We start from the raw sequence: 16,699 nt of genomic DNA on the forward strand, positions 1-16,699 counted from the left end.
AGGGAGTATTTATAAAATAAATCATCTGAGCCTTTAATAATTAGTTGGTTTTAGGCACAGGGGAGAGGAAAAATGTAATTTCCACCTAAGAATTGACCAAAATGAGGGAGGGGATGTTTGGGAAATAGCAAGTAATCCAATTTGATGTACTCAAAATGTAGTTCTTCTGATTTCCCAAATAATAAAAATGGATTATTTGTTCATTACAAGGATGTTGTTATACTGGGGTACTCATAACCCTAATCAGTCAGATATGTAAGTCCAAAACATGATAAAGGATACTTACTAGGGATAGAAAGAAAATACGTTAAGATATCAAAGGGAAAATAGGTTATCAGAAAATATGACAGAAAGAAAAAATTATATGGGAGTTATCTGAATTATCAACTACATAGCAGATCTTATAAATCCCATGCTGTGGCCCATGAATCTGAATGATGTCTAAGGTCAAGAACACCATCCCCTACCATAAGTCAAGTCATTCCTACTATTCTACAACATGTAAATAATTCTTTGAAGAGAGCAAGTAGCAAACCATGATTGCTTAATTTTTTCATGACTATTTTAATAAATACCTGGACAGGGGCCAGCTTGTGGGAAAACATCTTTGTGACTGGGCACATATTAAGTGTTTCCCAAGCAAGCCTTCTGTCTCAAATTTTGGCTCCCTCAAATTAATTAAGGACACTATTTATTTATTTAGTCAGTTAATTAGTTAGTTAGTTAGTTAGTTGTGCTGCGCTGCATGACTTGCGGATGTTAATTCTCCAACCAGGAGTCCTAACCACTGGACCGCCAGGGAGTTCCGTAAGGACAGTCTTAAAAACTTATGGCTTTAGGGCTTCCCTGGTGGCGCAGTGGTTGAGAATCCGCCTGCCAATGCAGGGGACACGGGTTCGAGCCCTGATCCGGGAAGATCCCACATGCCGTGGAGCAACTAAGCCCCTGCGCCACAATTACTGAGCCTGTGCTCTAGAGCCCGTGAGCCACAACTCCTGAGCCTGTGTGCTGCAACTATTGAAGCCTGCGTGCCTAGAGCCCGTGCTCTGCAACAAGAGAAGCCACTGCAATGAGAAGCCCTCATACCACAACAAAGAGTAGCCCCGCTCACCACAAGTAGAGAAAGCCTGTGCGCAGCAACAAAGACCCAACACAGCCAAAAATAAATAAATTAAAAAAAAAAAAAGTTTTAGAAAACTTAAGATCCATATCCTTAAACCTAGTAAGTCCATTTATTTCAAGTAAAACATTCAGAGAGTAGGTATATTTGTGTACAAAGATATGAGTAACTATATTATTCAATATGATTACCACGTACCATAACTCAGGCTGACTTATGCCTTGGATTTTTTTCATACAATAAAATGCGTAGATCTTAGGTATTCAATTTGAAGTATTTTTAGTGGTACACATTATGTTAACCATCGACTAAAAAAAAAAAAATTAAAATTTATTGTCATCCCACAAAGTTCCCTCATACCCCTCTTTAGTCAAGTCTCCACTCTCATGACCACCACTTTCTGTTTCTTCACTATTGTTAGTTCTAACTGTTTTTGGATTTTATATAGGTGGAATCACACAGAATGTACTCTTTTGTGTCTGGCTTATTTTGCTCAGCTTAATGTTTCTGAGATTCATCTATATTGTGTTCATCAAAGTTCATTCTTTTTTATTACTGTAAATATATTTCCATTGTGTGAATATACCACAATTTTTTAATCCATTCTTCTATTGAGGAACACTTGGTTTGATTCCTGTTTGGGGCTATTACCCATAAGATTGTTATAAACATTCTTATACAAGCCTTTATGTGAACATTATGTTTTAATTTCTTTTTGGTAAATACCTAAGAGTAGAATTGCTGAGTCATGGGGTATATATATGTTTAACTTCCTCTGTCAAAAAGTTTTCCAGGGCTTCCCTGGTGGCGCAGTGGTTGAGAGTCTGCCTGCCGATGCAGGGGACACGGGTTCATGCCCCGGTCCGAGGATCCCACATGCCGCGGAGCGGCTGGGCCCGTGAGCCATGGCCGCTGAGCCTGCGTGTCCAGAGCCTGTGCTCCACGGCGGGAGAGGCCACAACAGTGAGGGGCCCGCGTACCGCAAAAAAAAAAAAAAAAAAATGTTTTCCAAAATGGTTGTACCATTTCACGTGCCTATCAGCAATGTGTAAGAGTTCCAGTTGATCTATATCCACTCCAGCATTTGGTGGTGTCACTTTTTTTAGCCATTGTAGTGGGTGTGAAATGGAATCTCATAGTGGATTATTTTTTTTGTTTTTTGCATTTCCCTGTGACTAAAGATGTCACCATAATAAGCACCTTTTCATGTGCTTATTGTCTGTTCATATATCTTCTTTAGTGAAGTGTCTCTTCAACTCTTTTGCCTGGTTTCTTACTCAGATGTTCACATTATAATATTGATTTGTACGAGTTCTTTGTATAGTCTGGATACAAGTATTATATTTCATATATATCTTGCAAATGTTTTCTCTTCATCTGTGGTTTACCTAGTCTTTTTCTTACTGTTGTCTTGATGAGAGGTTAAAATTATTTAGTTTTAAATTCCAATTTAAACAACCAAATTAAAACATAGGTAAAGGACTTGAATAAACATTTCTGCAAAGAATGTAATACAAGTCGCTAACAAGCACATGAGAAGTGCTCAATGTCATTTGGGAAATGCAAATCAAAACCACAAAGAGGTACCACCTCACATCCACTAGGATGGCTATTTTTTTAAAAAAAGAGGGCCTTCCCTGGTTGCACAGTGGTTAAGAATCCGCCTGCAAATGTAGGGGACATGGGTTTGAGCCCTGGTGCGGGGAGATCCCACATGCTGCAGAGCAACTAAGCCCGTGTGCTACAACTACTGAGCCTGTGCTCTAGAGCCCATGAGACATAACTACTGAGCCTGCATGCTGCAACTATTTAAGCCCGCACGCCTAGAGCCCATGCTCCGCAGCAAGAGAAGCCATTGCAGTGAGAAGCCTGTGCACCACAAGAAAGAGTAGCCCCCACTTGCTGCAACTAGAGAAAGCTTGCGTGCAGGAATGAAGACCCAATGCAGCCCAAAATAAATAAATAAATAAATTTTAAAAAATAATAATAATGCTGCAGTGAACAGGAAGGTACAAATATCTTTTAAAAAAAGGAGGGCTTCCCTGGTGGCGCAGTGGTTGAGAGTCCACCTGCCGATGCAGGGGACACGGGTTCGTGCCCAGGTCCGGGAGGATCCCACGTGCCACGGAGCGGCTGGGCCCGTGAGCCATGGCTGCTGAGCCTGCGCATCCGGAGCCTGTGCTCCACAACGGGAGAGGCCACAGCAGTGAGAGGCCCGCGTACCGCAAAAAAAAAAAAAAAAAGGAAAGGGCTTCCCTGGTGGCGCAGTGGTTGAGAGTCCGCCTGCCGATGCAGGGGACGTGGGTTCATACCCTGGTCTGGGAGGATCCCACATGCTGCAGAGCGGCTGGGCCCGTGAGCCATGGCCGCTGAGCCTGCGCATCTGGAGCCTGTGCTCTGCAACGGGAGAGGCCACAACGGTGAGGGGCCCTGTGTACCACAAAAAAAAAAAATTTTAAAAATAAATAAAAATGAATTTAAAAAGGAAAAGAAAAGGAAAAAAACCAAAATAACAAGTGTTGGAGAGAGTGCAGAGAAATTGGAACTCCTGTATATTGCTGGTAGGAATGTAAAATGGTTCATCTGCTGTGGAAAACAGTTGATGATGCCTCAAAAAGTTAAACATAGATTTACCACATGACCCAGCTGTTCTACTACTAGGTATATACCCAAAAGAATTGAAAACAGTTACTCAAACAAGTACACTACACACATGTTCACAGCAGCACTATTCACAATACCCAAAAAGTGGAAACAACACAGATATTAATATTCACCAGTGGATGAGTGGATAAACAAATTATGGTATATGCAAATAATGGAATATTATTTAGCTATAAAAAGGAATGAAATACTGTTACATGCTATATACAACATGGATGAACCTTGAAAACATGCTAAATTAAAGAAGCCAGACACAAAAGGTCACATATTATATGATGCTATTTATATGAAATATCCAGAGTAGATAAATCCATAGAGACAGAAAACAGGTTGGTGGTTACCAAAAGGGGAGAATGGGGAGCAGCTGCATAACAGCTGTCTTTTAAGTATATAGAGGTGGTGGTTGCCTAACATCGTGAATATACTAAATGCTGCTGGGTTGTTCACTTTAAAATGATTAATTTTATATTATGTGAATTTCACCTTAATTAAAAAAATCAGTTTATACATTTTTGTCTTTATAGTCAGTGCTTTTTGTGTCCTGCCCAAGAAATATTTGCCTGCGCTATGGTCATGAAGATATTTTGGTTTTTTTTTCTACTTTATGATTCTGGATTTTGTGTTTATGTCAAATCATTCTCAATTTTTGTATATAGAGTGATACAGAAGTCAAGATTTTTGTTTTTGCTTTTATATACAGAGAACCAGTTGCGTCCACAGAATTTGATGATAACACATTTTTTCCTCTTTGAATTGACTTTTTGGTGGAAAATCAATTGACTAAATATATTTGGGTCTATTTCTAGATTTTATTCTGTTCCTTTGATCTGTTCAGCCTATTCTTCCACCAATTCCACATTGTTTGGATTACTGAAATGTGTGTCTTCCAACTTTTTTTCCCTCAAGATTGTTTTGGCTATTGTAGGTCCTTAACATTCCAATATAAATTTTAGAACCAGCGTGTCTATTTCTTTAGGAGACCGCCTGGAAATTTAATTGGAAACTGCTCACTGGAATCTCTTACAGTGATTGTCTACTTGGCTAAATAGTAGAGTGCTCTAAAATGCTTCTGAAATAAAAATGTTTTCCTTAATTTTATTCTTTTCTCTCCATTGTTTGTGTGTCTAGGTTACAAGGCAAATGCAAGAACATGAGCAGGACTCTGAGCTTAGAGAACAAATGTCTGGCTATAAGAGAATGAGGCGGCAACATCAAAAGCAGCTGATGACTCTGGAAAATAAGTTAAAGGCTGAGATGGATGAACATCGCCTCAGATTAGACAAAGATCTTGAAACACAACGTAACAATTTTGCTGCAGAAATGGAGAAACTTATCAAGAAACATCAGGCTGCTATGGAAAAAGAGGTGGCCAATTCAGTATTACTATTTTATTTACTCTAGATTGTAACCATCTCAGAATTAACCAAGATGGCATTGTGATGTTAGGATATATCTTCCCCAGAACCAAGCAAATCAGTTGGGGAAAAGAAGAAACACTTATATAAATTGTGTAATATTAAGTACTGAGTCTGGGAAGCAACAGATGTGGGATTATTTCCTGACACTGATAGTTTTATAGTATCACAGTGGGTAAATCATGCAACCATTCTAGGCCCTAGGTACCCTGATTATCTGAGGAGTTTGTTAATCACCTATCAATAGGTGATTTAGGTCTCGAAAAATCATTCATGATTCTCTTCTCTGTGATTTTTGGAGACCTATCTTAAATTTATAGCAGCATTTTAATATCAGAATAATTGAAGATTATAGAGAATGTTAGAGATAATAAAAGAGGTTCAGATTAAGATTTAGCCCATTTGTGGGTTTTTAAAAAAATATTTATTTATTTATGGCTGCATTGGGTCTTCATTGCTGAACGCAGGCTTTCTCTAATTGCAGCAAGCGGGGGCTACTCTTTGTTGCAGTTCAGGGCTTCTCTTGTTGCAGAGCACGGGCTCTAGGCGTGCGGGTTTCAGTAGTTGTGGCACACAGGCTCAGTAGTTGTGGTTCACAGGCTCTAGAGCTCAGGCTCAGTGGTTGTGGCACACAGGCTTCGTTGCTCTGTGGCATGTGGGATCTTCCCAGACCAGGGCTCGAAACCGTGTCCCCTGCATTGGCAGGCGGATTCTTAACCACTGCACCACTAGGGAAGTCCCAGCCCATTTGTTTTTTGGTGGTTTTTTTTCATTTATGGCTGTGTTGGGTCTTGGTTGCTGCACGTGGGATCTTTCGTTGTGGCGCCCGGGGTCTTCGTTGCGGTTCACAGGCTTCTGTCTGGTTGTGGCGCATGGGCTCGAGAGTGCGTGGGCTCTGTAGTTGTGGCACGTGGGCTCCAGAGCCCGTGGACTCTGTAGTTTGCCATACGCGGGCTCTCTAGTGGAGGCACGTGGACTTAGTTGCCTTGCAGCATGTGGGATCTTAGTTCCCCAACCAGGGATTGAACCTGCGTCCCCTGCATTGGAAGGCCGATTCTTAACCACTGGACAACCAGGGAAGTCCCAGCCCATTTGTTTTTTTACAAATAAGTGTCATTTTACTATATGATTTAAGTATTTTTTTTAGGATTCTTGTTACGTGAGACCTTTTCTTTTAATGTTTTTGATGTCCCATCAGTTAAATTTTATTTTGATAGTCACACTTGTCAGGTAAAATGTAAGCTTCTCTGTAAATTCACACAATATCTAGAAATGTGTCTGGCTTGTCCACATTGAGGCATTATTTATTATAGTTACCCTGTTCAGCCTTTCCCCCTAAAATAGAAGAACTACTCTCTCATAATAGAGAATTTGGCAAAATAATTTACAGAGTAAATAATTATTTGCTTTTGAAGTAATTTGATGAAAGAATGTATAGATATTTAGAATCCTGTTGGAAATTGGGTAGTATTTTTAATAACTCGGGAAGAGGTAGATACATATTTAGAAAAGCAAATCATGAAACAGGATGTGCAATATGATTACAGATTTATTTAAAATGTATGTATGCATAGAAGTAAATAGGAAGGGTGTGCACCAAAATGTTTATATTCGTTATCTCCGGGTGGTAAAATCATACAAGATTTTTTTGTGTTTTCCTGTATTTCCTAAATGATCTACAATGAATATGCATTGCCTATATAATCAAAAATAAAACAGTATGATATGTATCTAATATTTAACATTTTCATATTACTTAATATATAAGTTAAAGGTCAGGGTTTTGGGGCTTCCCTGGTGGCGCAGTGGTTGAGAGTCCACCTGCCGATGCAGGGGACACGGGTTCGTGCCACGGTCCAGGAAGATCCCATATGCCATGGAGCGGCTGGGCCCGTGAGCCATGGCCGCTGAGCCTGAGCGTCCAGAGCCTGTGCTCCGCAACGGGAGAGGCCACAGCAGTGAGAGGCCCGCGTACCGCAAAAAAAAAAAAAAAAAAAAAGGTCAGGGTTTAATTTGAAGAGCGAGTATATTACATTATTTAATATACAAATCAATCTAGATAAAAGGTCATTACTTAATTATATTTGTGGATAGATATATATCTGTTTTATTTTCTTGGGGGAGGACATGTAAAATTTTTAAAAAGGTGAAAACATTTTGATTTTGTAAAAGATCAACATATTTAAGATGAGTTCCATTTTACTGGTTCTCTGAAATTCAAATAATAAGATGCTGAGTAATTGGTATTGGTAATGCTTATACTGATTTTATGTTCTTAAGGGTAAAAATATCCTTAGTGGTATATATTAAACTGTTGCTTTGAATCTACTTAACTAATTTGATCCATTTTTTAAATTTCCCATAGGCTAAAGTGATGGCCAATGAAGAGAAAAAGTTTCAGCAACATATTCAGGCCCAACAGAAGAAAGAACTAAACAGCTTTTTGGAGTCCCAGAAAAGAGAATATAAACTTCGAAAAGAACAGCTTAAGGAGGTATCTATTTTATAAAAATTTTCACGCCAGTTGTCTACTTATTGATTTTATCTATTGATGTTGATTGACTCATAGAACCATTAGGATAAATTCTTCTTCTGTTGTTTGTGGCCACTAAATGTTTACCAGTTTGAATGAAGGCAAACTTTAATCAGTTATTCTTCAACAGTTACTCTTCAACAGATATCTTCAATTGAGTAGGATCTAAAAAGAATCATCTCCTAAAAATATAAATTATTTTATTTATAATAGTTTTCGTATGCACTTACTAAATAACTGACTCACGAGAAATAAAATACTTGAGCTGTGATCGATGTGGAAGCAACTTAAGGGCGGCTGGCCTGGGCTCAGGGCTAGAATCCCTGAGGACCCAGGAAAGGGCAAGGAGGCGGGTGGCAGGCTCCCCAAGGACGGGTCTGAAATCATCAGGATCTAGACGGGTATTGGGCTTCAGGACATTTATTTCATGTCCCTCCGTACAGGCCCTGGGGCCAGGTGTGGGGGCAAGAGACCAGGCAGGGGTAGCAATAAATAATGCGGACAGACAGAGCTCCCCTCGAGACAGATGAGATTAAAGGTTACAGGGGAGCCACAATGCCGAGGTGGGGCACTGGCAGGGCAGGGGCAGCTGAGAGAGGGAGGGTGAGGCCAGGCCCTCATTGTCACCTGCAGCATCCCTTTCCTGCCCCAGCCCCCGCTACTTTGGGGAGGAAGGGAGTCCCCCCAAAAATATACTTGAGCTGTGAAAGGAAGCCACACATTTCTTTTTCTAAAAGTAGACCATACCAGGCTTCCCTGGTGGCTCATGGTTAAGAATACGCCTGCTAGTGCAGGGGACACAGGTTCGAGCCTTGCTTCGGGAAGATCCCACATGCCGTGGAGCAGCTAAGCCCGTGTGCCACAACTACTGAGCCTGCGCTCTAGAGCCTGCGAGCCACAACTACTGAGCCTGTGTGCTGCAACTACTGAAGCCCACGCGCCTAGAGCCCATGCTCTGCAAGGAGAAGCCACCGCAATGAGAAGCCCGTGTACCGCAACGAAGAGTAGCCCCTGCTTGCCTCAACTAGAGAAAGCCTGCGTGCAACAACGAAGACCCATCGCAGCCAAAAATAAATATATTAAAAAAAAAAGAAAAACTTAGACCATTCCTTCTTACTTTTGGCTCAGATTACAATAATTTGTTCATAGAGTAAGGATAAGAGGCATATTTGCTCATCACATTTTCTTTAATAGCAAAACATGCTGATTATTTATTTACGATTCCACGATTTCATATTTATTTGCTCTCCATGTGCTGCATTTTTGAACTTCTTTTAAAAGCAGATGTAGTCTGACTTTGAAGAACACCTTGATTGTTCCAAGGCAGTTTCTGAAAGGGGGTAACTATTCAGGATAGTAGTCAGGAGAGAGAAATGATATGTCTCAATTTAGACCCCCTTTTACAGACTGATTGACTGAAATTTTTAGTCCATGTAATTAATTATTAGGGCACTGATAAATTAATTGGTCTTGATAAAATAATAGTAATCTCTTTGCTAGTAATGCTTTTGTTTGTGTAGGAATTTATAGTCACTTATTTAAATGTTATTATTGACATATTGTTGGCACAAAAGCTTGCTCTATATACGCTGCCAACTGAGCTTCATTGAAAAGATTTTTCTAACTCTAAAGGTTATAACCTGTAATATATTCCTGTGACTGTAATACAAAAGCCAAACTCTATATTGGCACATTGGGTTTGAAAAGACTGTAAATAGGTCCCCAACTGTAAATAAATATCCAACAAAATGCAGTTTTACAGATCCGTTTCCCAGTGAAATGAGATTTTAGTTTTATGGGTGCATTGCTTTAGGTAATCCTTTAAGCATATAACAGGTAGTCCAGCTAATAAATTCGTTTTCTTTTAGAAGCCAAATTAGTGTGTATTTATGTGTGTGAGTTCATTTAAAACAATCATTTTTAGCATAGAGGAAGGGATATACTAGAATCTTAGTGGAGAAGTTCCCTGGCAAAAGATTTTGAAAAATATACCCAGGTGATTATTTATGTGCCCTTTCTCTTCCCATAGTGTGTGTACACATATACCCTTAAGTTTAGAACTACTAAAATTTTTTTTATGTGTTTGTATATCTTATGAACTAAAGTTATAAAGAACTGATCTCTTTCTTGAAAACCAGGGGAAGGACCATAAGGTTAGTAGTCTTTGAAAAATTATCTTATACCTAGGAAAGATGGCTTATTTATATACTGTGCAACATTGTTGCTTTTTAGGTTGAAGATATATTAGTATTAATTATCATCCTAGAGTTTGCCTCATTGAGCGCATTGTCAGTGTTCTCATCTGGCCCAATATAAATGCATTTTCATTTAGATAGTTTGTAAGATAATATATATATATTTTTGAAGTATAGTTGATTTACAATGTTGTGTTAATTTCTGCTGTACAGCAGAGTGACTCAGTTCTACATATGTATATTCTTTTTCATATTCTTTTCCATTATGGTTTATCATAGGATATTGAATATGGTTCACTGTGCTATGCAGTAGGACCTTGTTGTTTGTCCATCCTATATGTAATAGTTTGTATCTACTAACCCCAAACTCCCAGTCCTTCCCTCCCCACCACCACCAGCAAGTCTGTTCTCTATACCTGTGAGTCTGTTTCTGTTTGTAGATAATGTTCATTTGTGTCATATTTTAGATTCCATATATAAGTGATATCATATAGTATTTGTTTTTCTCTTTTTGACTTACTTTGCTTAGTATGATAATCTCTGAGTCCATCCATGTTGCTGCAGAAGGCATTATTTCATTCTTTTTTATGGCTGAGTAGTATTCCATTGTATATATGTACCACATGTAAGGTAATACTTTCACTTTTATTATTTTTTTATTGGAGTATAATTGCTTTACAATGTTGTGTTAGTTTCTGCTGTACAATGAAATGAATCAGTTATATGTATACCTACATCCCCTCCCTCTTGGACCTCCCTCCCACCTCCGCCCCCCACATCTCCCCCATCTAGGTTTTCACAGAGCACCGAGCTGAGTTTCCTGTGCTTTATAGCATGTTCCCCACAAGCTCTCTATTTTACACATGATAGTGTATATATGTTAATCCTAATCTCCGAATTCTTCCTACCCTCCCCTTCCCCCCCCTTGTGTCCACAGGACCGTGGAAGGTGATATTTTAAATGCTATAGAAAAGCACTGGTTTTGATTTGTTTAGTTAAATATGATTCATAAAAAGGGTTTCTATTCTCCCATGGTTTTGTTGATTTTCCATTTAATTTCTAAGTCTTTTATACTGAGTCTATCCATAATTTTGCCAAAAACTTAATATTTAGAATGTCAGAAACCAAGAAGTGACACATTAGATGTATATTTGCCCTAATATTAATTCATATAAATAATTTTTACCTGAAAGCACTGCCTTATGTCCCTTCTTGGGAAGCATTTAAAGAATGATGTGTTTTACTTCATTTACCAATATTGTATTCTTTTAAAGCTAGTAACCATCATAAATGTAGCTGTGTAAAGCTAAAAGGTATGCATGTTTTCTAGCATACATTTCTCTTTCCTGTCCTACTTCACCGGTTAACTCAAGAAAAGGAAAATATTACCTACCTCCTTAAGGTCATTGCCCTGCCTTGAGCATTAGAAAGGACACAGATTAAGTACTTTTATTTAAATGCACCAAATACCAGATGATATATTCATGCAATTAATTTTTATGTATTTTGAACTGAGTTTTGGTTTTTTTTGTTTTTTTTTTTTTGCGGTACGCGGGCCTCTCACTGTTGTGGCCTCTCCCGTTGCAGAGCACAGGGTCCGGACGTGCAGGCTGAGCGGCCATGGCTTACAGGCCTAGCCGCTGCGTGGCATCTGGGATCTTCCCGGACCAGGGCATGAACCCGTGTCCCCTGCATCGGCAGGCGGACTCTCAACCACTGCGCCACCAGGGAAGCCCGAACTGAGTTGTTTTTTATGTTGCCAGGAGCTGAATGAAAATCAGAGCACCCCAAAAAAAGAAAAACAGGAGTGGCTTTCAAAGCAGAAGGAGAATATACAGCATTTCCAAGCAGAAGAAGAGGCTAATCTTCTACGGCGTCAGAGACAATACCTAGAGCTGGAATGCCGTCGCTTCAAGAGAAGAATGTTACTTGGGCGCCATAACTTGGAACAGGACCTTGTCAGGGAGGTATGTTTGAAACGAGAATATTTCCTGAAAGTATGTTTGTCATTTCCCAGACTCAGGGTCTTTGCACTTGTACCTCCCTCAGCCTGAATTCTTCTTCCCTAGATTATCTACATGGCTTGCTTCCTCCCTTCATGTCTCTCCTCAGATACCACCTCCTCAGAAGTGCCTTCCCTAATGTCCAAATCCTTCTTCTCTAAATGTTCTTCTCTGCACTTCTCTCTCTTACACATACACACTTTTTGGGGGTAAGTTTCTCGTCCTGCCTAGAATGGAAATTTTCTAAAGTCACTGGTTTTGTTCTGGTCTTTATATCCCCCTAGTATCTGGCCCATAGTAGGTATTCAATAAATATTTATTAAATACATATTAAATCTGTGAATGAGAGGGGTGTTCATTTTTAAATACCATAAAATTATTGGATACTTTATACCTTTTGAACTGAAATGGGTGCCATTAAGTATGTGTTACCATTTAACACATTTTTTATAATCATGTAATTATTAATTGAGCAAATGTAGAAACTCTTATGCCAGTGAAAACATATTCTCACTATCAGGGATACCTGTGAGCACAGATTAATTTATTTACAAGAGTGGCTTAAAATAAACTTCAAGTATAGCATAATTGTTCAAATTCACTAATAATTAAATAAATTCAAATTAAAACAGTTGCATCAATTAAATAATATAAAGACTAGCAACATTGAATCCTAGTAGTGGCATTGGGAAATGTGCAGTGTTGCTAAGAATATAAATTGATACTGATATATTGATAGATATGCTTTTATCTATCAAATCCACTCCTAGAACTCTATCCTAAAGAAATAATAACATGATTATATGATGCATCATGAATAAACATTTAATGAAAATTTCTTTATCAAGCAAAAAATGGAAAATTATGGTATTGCAAAGCAGAAGCTTACTATGAAACTTAAAAAAAAAAAGATCTGTATATACTGATCTGATCTGGATGTATATCCATTATATTGTTAGGTGAAGAAAGCACATTATATGCCTATAATGTATGTTATTCAGTTTTTAAAACTGTATGTTTTTGTGTAATAGATGTTTCACGATAAGCATGGGGAAGGTTGGGAAGCATTTGCACCAAACTGTTGGCCTCTGGAGAAGGGGTTTGCAGGGGCAAAGGGGGTAGGTTTGACTTCTGTGTGTGTGTGTGTGTGTTTTATGCTTGTTCTTTTTAATCTGAAAAAAAAAAAAAGAATTAGAACATTTGTTGAGCAGCATGTGTGAGGTATTGTTCTGAGAACTTTCCATTTGTGAACTCACTTCATCCTCACATTAAATCTGTGAAATAGCAATATTATTATCTTCATTTGAAAAGTGATGAAACTGAAGCACAGAGAGTTTAAACAATTAACCCAAGGACTGCTCATAGGTAGCAGAGCCAGATCCATGTTCTTATTCACTATACTGTGCTGGGTATACTGCCTGTAATAGAATTGAATAGGATACTCTGAAGAAATTCAAAGAATGGCTTAGGAGTTCTCTTCAGATATAAAATTGGGAAACAATAAAGAAAGAAAAGAAAGAAGGAAGGACATTCAGCCTACTGAGATAGATTTGCTATGTCTTAAGCTTATTGCATAAAATAGTATTAATGAATAGTAAATGAATAGAATAAGGAAATTGGTGCTACTAATTGCCCATTTACTGCTGTAAAGGTCATAAAATCTAATATTTACTATGCAGTCATTATTGAATCTGAGGATTACATCTACTTCCTGATTAATCTATTTCTTAGGAGTTTTTTCCCTAGCATTGTAAATTATACCTTTGTCTTTTGTGTTATGGATTAGGAGTTAAATAAAAGACAGACTCAAAAGGACTTAGAGCACGCCATGCTGCTGCGACAGCATGAGTCCATGCAAGAACTGGAGTTCCGCCACCTCAACACAATTCAGAAGATGCGCTGTGAGTTGATCAGACTGCAGCATCAAACTGAGCTCACTAACCAGCTGGAATATAATAAGCGAAGAGAACGAGAACTAAGGCGAAAGCATGTCATGGAGGTTCGACAACAGCCTAAGAGTCTGAAGGTACCTTTAGCCTAAGCTTCTTGACAAAGGGGAATAGGGATAAAAGGCATCCATATAAGCAGTAAAAGTCTAAGACAGAAATCTGTCGTAAAGAAATTGAATAAACTTTTTCTTTTCATTTTAAGCATGTTTAATTAGTTTTGACATGGAGTGTCTGTAGCTACAGACTTTTGCTCGTGTATTTCTCAGTAGAGTACCGAAAAGAATTTAACTGTAGCAAATGCCATAAATAAGAATCAAAGTTCTTATTTTAATGTACCCAAATGTCCAATACTGACATTACAGTCTACACGTCAACATGCTAACTAACCTGTTGGCTTCTCTTTATTGTTCCAAGTAATACAGTTTTGGAATCTTATTTGCTCCTAGTGTGATTTGTATCCAAAAAAGACAGTAAATTCCTAGTCAGTACAGAAGCCAGTGAATGGAAAAAAATGCCTTTTTACCCCCTCTCCCTTCATTGTGTGTGCTTATCTTAAGAGGAATAGTGGAATCACCACAGTGTTACTCCCATTCTGCTTATTTTCTTTATGTATTTGGAAGTGTAGGTGAGACCATGGCGTGGTAGTTGGGGTATGTTTTGTTTTTTTGTTGTTCTTTTGTTTTTTGTGGTACGTGGGCCTCTCACTGCTGTGGCCTCTCATGTCGCGGAGCACGGGCTCCGGACGCGCAGGCTCATTGGCCATGGCTCACGCACCCAGCCGCTCCGCGGCATGTGGGATCCTCCTGGACCGGGGCATGAACCCATGTCCCCTGCATCAGCAGGCGGACTCTCAACCACTGCACCACCAGGGAAGCCCAACACAGTATTTTCTTTTAAAACCCTACCCCCTTATCTGAATAACTGTCCTGGAGTGAAGTGAAATTCATTCACAGGGGTAATCTGTGTCAAAATCTAGAAGCTACACCGCACCGAATGGTACCTATTGATTCCCACTCAACTCCATTCAAACAAGCTGTCTTGAACAAAAGTATAGAAGCAAAGTTAAGATGTTTTTACCCTTTCCTTGTGAACCTGAGTAAAATTTCACTTTGTTTTCCAAACAGCTAATTAACATCATTTACAGAGTAGCTTATGTTGACTACTCACATAATCTTCATTAGTCATTGCTTAGAAAATTGGAATTCATAATGATTTTTCAAATTTATTTTGTCTTTGTAGTGGAGAGGTATATACTCTTTTGGCTGTAGAATAGACAATTTCCCACCAAAAGATTAGTTAAATAACATGTCTGTGAAATTAATGACTGTTTTAAAGTCAGCAGCACCCAGAAATAAACCAGACTGAAAACTTGTTAGTTTTCTATCATCATACCATAAAGTTAATATGACTGCATTTCTGTAGGGCTTGGCATAGAGTTGTTTGATGTTTAACCATTCCTGTTTTTTGTTTTTGCCTTTTCAGTTTGAAAGCTTGTAAATACTAGTGTAATCTTCACAGATACTATACAAAAAGTGAGGCAAAAAATAATGTTTCACAATTGTAGTCAGATTTAGAATAGAATGTCTCCTTCTGATGACAGATGAGCTCAAGATTTTCCATAAAGGAGATTGTTCTGTTACTTTACTAGGGAAGAAAACCATCATGTTCCTCTTAGTTATATATTTCTATCTGCTTACTCAATTTGAACAAAACTGACTTGATTTTAATGCCAAGTTATCCATTTTTATTTACCTAAGTAATGGTTGCCTCTTCCAACTTTTTCCAGGACTTTAAAGGGAGGTAGGGGGACTTCAGTTTTAGCACTTATGTAATTTGACTAGGATTTGGGGTGGGGGGTTTGGGGTACTATGTCTATGGAATGGGTTGGATATACGCCTGCTCTGTTGTTTCTTCATCTGGCATCCAGATGATGTTTTGTCAGTGTTAAATGAGTAGAAACAACTGTAACTTACATTCATCTTGCTTTCACTTGAGTCAAACATTGAGGGATATAGTTTATTCTTGGTACAAGTATTACTCTTCTTATAGAAAAAACATTTCTCAAGGAGCTTTTCTTTTTCCCTCATTAGGCTAGTGATGTGGAATAATTAGTTTTCTTGGCACAATGCTTTAAAAATAAAAACTTTTAAAAGAATAGAGGCTGTTATACAGAGGTAGAAGAGAATGTCTAAATGTCATTGTCCCATTCCTGGCTAACTTGGAAGAATTTTGTTAACCAAGGACAGTATTTAAGAGTGGTGCCACTGGGACTTTCGTGGCGGTCCAGTGGTTAAGACTTCACCTTCCAATGCAGGGGGTGCAGGTTCAGACCCTGGTCGGGAGCTAAGATCCCACATGCCTCATGGCCAAAATACCAAAACATAAAACGGAAGCAATATTGTAACAAATTCAATAAAGACTTTAAAAATGGTCCACATCGGGCTTCCCTGGTGGAGCAGTGGTTGAGAATCCGCCTGCTGATGCAGGGGACACGGGTTTGTGCCCCGGTCCGGGAAGATCCCACGTGCCGCGGAGTGGCTGGGCCCGTGAGCCATGGCCGCTGAGCCTGCGCGTCCGGAGCCTGTGCTCCGCAACGGGAGAGGCCACAACAGTGAGAGGTCCGCGTAATTCAAAAAAAAAAAAAAAAGGTCCACATCAAAAAAATCTATAAAAAAAATTTACTTGTAACTAAATGTACTAGTAAAATAATGAGTATGACCTGAAGTCCTATGAAAAAAGTAAGGTTCTTGATATTCTAATGTTTTAAATTAGAGATTTTGTTACAAAAATACATAGAATGCAATGGTTTGACCTAATAAC

At 38.8% G+C, this 16,699-nt stretch overlaps 1 protein-coding gene across 1 annotated transcript in view; it reads left to right on the forward strand.

The window, feature by feature from the left end:
* The window catches only part of TAOK1 (TAO kinase 1), a 153,748-nt gene that overhangs the window by 114,255 nt on the left and 22,794 nt on the right, over positions 1 to 16,699 (forward strand). The window contains exons 14-17 of the mRNA XM_082860880.1: positions 4,913 to 5,149; positions 7,565 to 7,693; positions 11,691 to 11,894; positions 13,717 to 13,956. Of these exons, the coding sequence (XP_082717006.1) occupies positions 4,913 to 5,149; positions 7,565 to 7,693; positions 11,691 to 11,894; positions 13,717 to 13,956 (810 nt within the window). The remainder of the gene's footprint in view (positions 1 to 4,912; positions 5,150 to 7,564; positions 7,694 to 11,690; positions 11,895 to 13,716; positions 13,957 to 16,699) is intronic.

The sequence above is a fragment of the Leucopleurus acutus genome (genome assembly GCF_964270905.1).
Source record: "Leucopleurus acutus genome assembly, chromosome: 19".
NCBI classification, from domain to species: Eukaryota; Metazoa; Chordata; class Mammalia; order Artiodactyla; family Delphinidae; genus Leucopleurus; species Leucopleurus acutus.